Genomic DNA, 5189 nt, shown 5'->3' on the forward strand with positions numbered 1-5189 from the left:
GCCCCCCCCCTGCCGCAGGGCTGCTGGCTGTGGGCGAGGGAGCCAGCAGCACCCCCTCACCCCCACCGTCCACCATTGCAAACCTCCTGTCCGTGCCTTCCCTCTCCACCAAGTGCCTGCTGCAGACCGATGGTGAAGACTCCTTCGAGAGCAGCACACACATCTCTTGTGCCCCTCGGGTGCCCACTCCAGATCCTTGCCCTGCGTTTGGAGGGAGGGGCCAGAAGTCAACCCCCATGCCAGGACTGGAGACCAGCCGTGATGGGTGGAGAAACCCGCCTCCTTCCTTCATGGAGCTGACACGTGGGGGCGTTTCTTACGCTGCTGCTTCCAAAGAGAGAGCAGCAAGTCACCGAAGGACCATGTCTGATGGAAGTGCTCCCCAGCCCCCAGGTAGGCTACATTCATGGGTGAAAGTACCAGACACCACTGTAGAGACTGGACTGTAAAACCGTGTGACTCTCTGATTCTCTTTTCCATAGGATTACATTTACAAATTTGTTTTCACTCTTTACATAAATCTTTGCATTTTACCCTTTCATTTGACTTTCATTTAATTTTACTCTTTCATTTGACCTTAACTATCATTTAGATTCTGGGGAAAATACTAAATTTCAGCAACTCAAATACTTAATAGCATATTAAAACAGAGCGAGCATGTGGAGAGTAACTGCTCCAAGCCCCTCATGTTTGGAAGACAATCATTTGACAAAGTCTGAACCAATAATTAATAGGAGAGCTGGTGCTAAAACTGGTTGTCCTACCTCCCCCGTGGCACCGTGTCTTCTGCATCACCTGACTTCACTGTCCAGTTATGTTGAGATTGAGTTTAGGGGGCATAAAAATCAAATGGACAGTAGATGCCATGTGGGGATTAACTATTATTTCTTTTGTATGTAAATGTGATTACAGTCACGTCAGATACAGATCATGAGGATTAAATGAGATAATGTATATGAAAAATGCTTTTTAGATCATAAAATGTTATGCTAGGATTGGTGATAAAGTGTATTAAAACTGAGGCTGCTTTCATTTGCTCTATCTTTTCCTTTATCTCTTTAAGTGTGCTACAAGTAGGCGCATTTTTTCTAATATTATTTTTCATTGTCTTTAAATAAATTGGTTTATTGCTCTTTTATGATGCAATAAATATTAGTAATTTATAATTGCACATGGTGAAATCCCATCACGATAATCCCATAAGAACTTTTTTTCTTAATGTGAAGCCAATAATTATCTGCTAGAGTGGTAATAGGCCTTCCCTGGTGGCTCAGCAGTGAAGACTCCACCTGCCAATGTAAATGACATGGATTCAATCCCTGGATCAGGAAGAGCCCCTGGAGAAGGAAATGGCAACCCACTCCAGTATTCTTGCCTGGGAAATCCCATGGACGGAGGAGCTTGGCGGGCTACAGTCCATGGGGTCGCAAAGAGTCGGATGCGACTGAACAACAACAGGGTGGTAATAAGTCAGTTCTTCAGAACAAAAAAGGGAAGGTGTAACATGTAGAAACATAGCTGTGTCCTTATTTTCATTAATTTTTTCAAATTATCAGCTGAAAGTGAATTCAGTCATATTTACCATCATTTTATGCCTTAATTTTAGTCCAGTCTAATCCCATTCTGAAATCTCTCCTGCTTATTAAACAATTCTAATGATCATTGTTCTAAGCACCTGATGATGATTTAGCTCTTTACAGTTGTAGTTTCCACAGATTCAAGCAATCTTTCCAACTTTGAGGTACTTATTAATAAAAACAAACCATATATCCTAACAGCTTGTAAGGTGAGGTTTGTGTCCAGGTTCTTTTGTCAAAGCTTACTTTAAGGTGGTCACCTCAATGAAGTCGCCCAGTTTATTTTCCTTGATATGCATCGTTTTCAATGTCTCTGTCTAATCACACCCTCTCTTTGCCCGTTGGTGCAGCTCTCATCTCAGCTCCCGGAGCCTCTGAACTGCCCTCTGAGTGGGTTTGGGGGATGCCCCCCTCCCTGTCTGGACCTCACAGTGACCTGCCAAGTGAGGTCCCGCCTGAAAAACAAAGAGCTGTCCATATGGTGCCTCTGCCTCACCCTCCACCCCTAAGAAGCCGAGGAGGTGCCCTGCAAGCCTTCCCGCCGAGAGCAGAGTCTCAGCCCTCACAGGCTGGCCCTGCAGTGGGTGGTCCAGGACCAGCCCACAGCTGTCCTCTCGGCCCCAAGAAGAGAACTCAGCCCCACATGCCTTCCTTACTGGACTCCGACGTGGAAGGCCAGAGCCGGGACCGCACGGTGCCTCTGTGCAGGATGAGGAGCAGAGCGAGCCGACCATCTCTGTATGAACTCGAGAAAGAATTTCTGTCTTAAGTGCCTTCTGTTGTTTAAGCATTTCTTTTTGTTTTTTTAAGGTGAACAAATGAAAACAAGGTGTCTACCTTTGAATCGTTTCATGCTGCTGTGTTTTCAAAGCTGTGGCCGTGTTACTGAAATAGTAATGGATGTCTAACTTCTCCAGAAAGGGAAGTCATTGCTGTTGGCTGACTGTATTGTTTGTCCACTGGATTCTTACCTAGCAACTTGAAATACCACACACACTATACAGCAAGAACTGTACAACAGAGTGAATCTGTGTTTAAGCACAACTTTAAATACTTTTTCTCCCCATTTATATTCTTTTCTGGTATTGTTGTCATTCAGTCGCGCGACCCCACACACAAAAATTTTAAGAGTGCCATTTCTGTTTCCTTCTTTCCTGTTGCCTTCCTTCATTTTCTATTTTCCTTTCTCTTCTTTTCTTCATTTCTCACTTTTCTTTTGTTACTTGTGCAACAAAAGCCAAGAATAATGTGATATTAGTGAGGAAAGTTGTCTGTTTTTAAAAATTTGATAACTAGAATAGATGCAGAGTCCTATTTAAGCTACTTAAGTTCAGCAGTGGGCTTATAATGCACAAGTATGTCCAAATCTCATCTAAAATATGCAGTGTTTCTCTCTTTTGAGAAAATTTTACTGAATGTAGTTTATAAAAGTTATAATGAATGTAACTTCTAAAAATTTTATCCATTGGAACTCCAAAATAGATTTAAAACAGATCAATCATTAACATTTGACTTAGACCATATGGTATACAGCTCAGACCCACTAACCTGTGGGTTCTCCCTGTAAAAAAGGTCCCCCCGTCATCAGTAGCTGTTGATTTGGTATCCAGAAGTGTAAAGCTTTTCTTTTGCCATGGAGTTTTTAAAAATTAATTGATATATGTGTCATGCATCATAAACATTGATGTCATTAAATTTTTATTTTCTCTATTTAAATGCATAATCATCCCAATAACCTCAAATACAGTCAGTGAGAAACACTGCAAAGTCAAGAAACAGCAGTGCTGTTAGAATGTAAGTATTTTCCAATAATAGTTATTTCACATTTCACTTAATTGTGGATAAGTGTTAGATATCTGCTGGGTGAGATAAGTTGCTGTTGTAGAAAGGAAAAATATAGTTTATTTTCAGATGTGGATTTATAAAATGAATCTTTGGATAACAGATCAGATTTTTAAATGATTTAAAATTATTTTATGAGTCACTTTTATGAATTATACAGATATGCTACAAATAGACTACTGAGTTATTAAGCTATGAAATGGCTATCCAGGAGCTTGGTAAACTTGTCTGGGTTCTTCTGTTAAATATATTATGCTTCTATCATTAGAATATGATTATGCAGATGACAGATAATAACTATCTTAAATTTTCCATACAGTGAAAAACTTTAATTGCAAATATTACTTGTTACTTCATTTAAAATTTTTCCTTGGTTAAGAGTTACTGAATAATTAAAAGGTCAGCAATTTAAATTAAATCAAGTGTGATAAAATATCTACCTATAGTAGATTTTTAAAAAGTAAAATTGTATTATTTAGCCATTTTGGAACATCTTAGTCATCTAACAAGTATGCCCCAGCAAATAAAGAACAGGACATGAAAGGATTATGTTAATATAAGCGCATTTTGCCCTAAAGAAAACAGTCTTGTATTTAAGATTCTTGCAGCAAAATCTCAGGTACTTAATTACATTTTGTTGTGTTGTGGTCCATTCTGTGATTTGACTTCCCTTTGGGGTAGCTGTTGAATTATGTAACAGAGATTTGGTTTCTTCAAAATTGTATCACACTTGAAAATATGGTTGACTACTTCATACTCAGTCACTTGGGGCATGTAACTTCCAGCTAAAAGTAAAGGAAATATGTGCCTGCAATAATACATGAAACACAAAATACAGCAATTATGTTTTCAGTTTTGCTTCTACCAAAACACTGTGTACATCTGTGTGTGGCGTGGTGTGTGAGGGTGGGAGAGTGATGGCTATCCATCTGTCTTGTTCCTCTACTCTGTTCCTGTTGGCTTTATTTTCGTCAGCTTTACATTATGAATTTAGAAATGAAGCTATATTAAAAAGACAATTATGATAAAAGGACTCAATCTCACATGTTACTGCAGATAGTTTTTGCTGAGATCCACTGTACATCTGTGATTTTCTATGTATATTAGTATACTTAGCAGAATCTGGTTATTTATTTTCATATAGACTTAATAGCTCACTGAAAGATAAATTAAACTGATTCTTATTAGTCAACAATTAAGGTGCTCCCACTGCAGAGATTTGAGGCCTGGGCCTGATATGCTGTATTATGAAGCTTTGTGACTGAAAAAGATGTTTACATATGTTGTCTATTTTTTTAATAAACTTTTTTTTATAGCTTGTCTATTTGCTCAGTAGCTTTGGTCTACTCCTGATGATTGTGACTAGTTTGTAATAGTTTATTTTTTATTCAATAAGGGAAAGTATGTTAATAAGATTATTAATAAGCCAGATATTAACCTGCTAAATTGATTAAATAGAAGGATCATGAAATGAGCCATGGGATTAAATATCTTTTTTAAAGTATGATGAAATGCTTTATTTCAAATGTTGTTTGGTTTACATGTGCATTAAAACATTGCTTTTAATTTCACTGTGAGAATTCTTCAGCTCTAGCTTTTCAGAAGGCACGTTTTGGCAGAGTGAATTACTATATGAAGTAAATATCAGTTAATGCTAGAGGGATGTGGTTAATGAGACATGTTCATTATTAGCATGTTTAAATCAGAAGAATTTCAAAAAACAACCTAACCGCTGGTGATTCTTGGTGAATAAAGACTTGGGTGAATTAG

At 38.4% G+C, this 5189-nt stretch overlaps 1 protein-coding gene across 1 annotated transcript in view; it reads left to right on the plus strand.

Annotated features, from left to right (window-relative positions):
* Positions 1-4973, plus strand: part of LOC104984188 (mitogen-activated protein kinase kinase kinase MLK4) — a 41391-nt gene extending 36418 nt beyond the window's left edge. Inside the window, exons 9-10 of the mRNA XM_010833834.1 lie at positions 7-393; positions 1928-4973. Of these exons, the coding sequence (XP_010832136.1) occupies positions 7-393; positions 1928-2346 (806 nt within the window). The 3' untranslated portion in view covers positions 2347-4973. The remainder of the gene's footprint in view (positions 1-6; positions 394-1927) is intronic.
* The last annotated feature ends 216 nt before the right edge of the window (positions 4974-5189 follow it).

Source organism: Bison bison, unplaced genomic scaffold (assembly GCF_000754665.1).
Source record: "Bison bison bison isolate TAMUID 2011002044 unplaced genomic scaffold, Bison_UMD1.0 scf7180017863937, whole genome shotgun sequence".
NCBI lineage: Eukaryota > Metazoa > Chordata > Mammalia > Artiodactyla > Bovidae > Bison > Bison bison.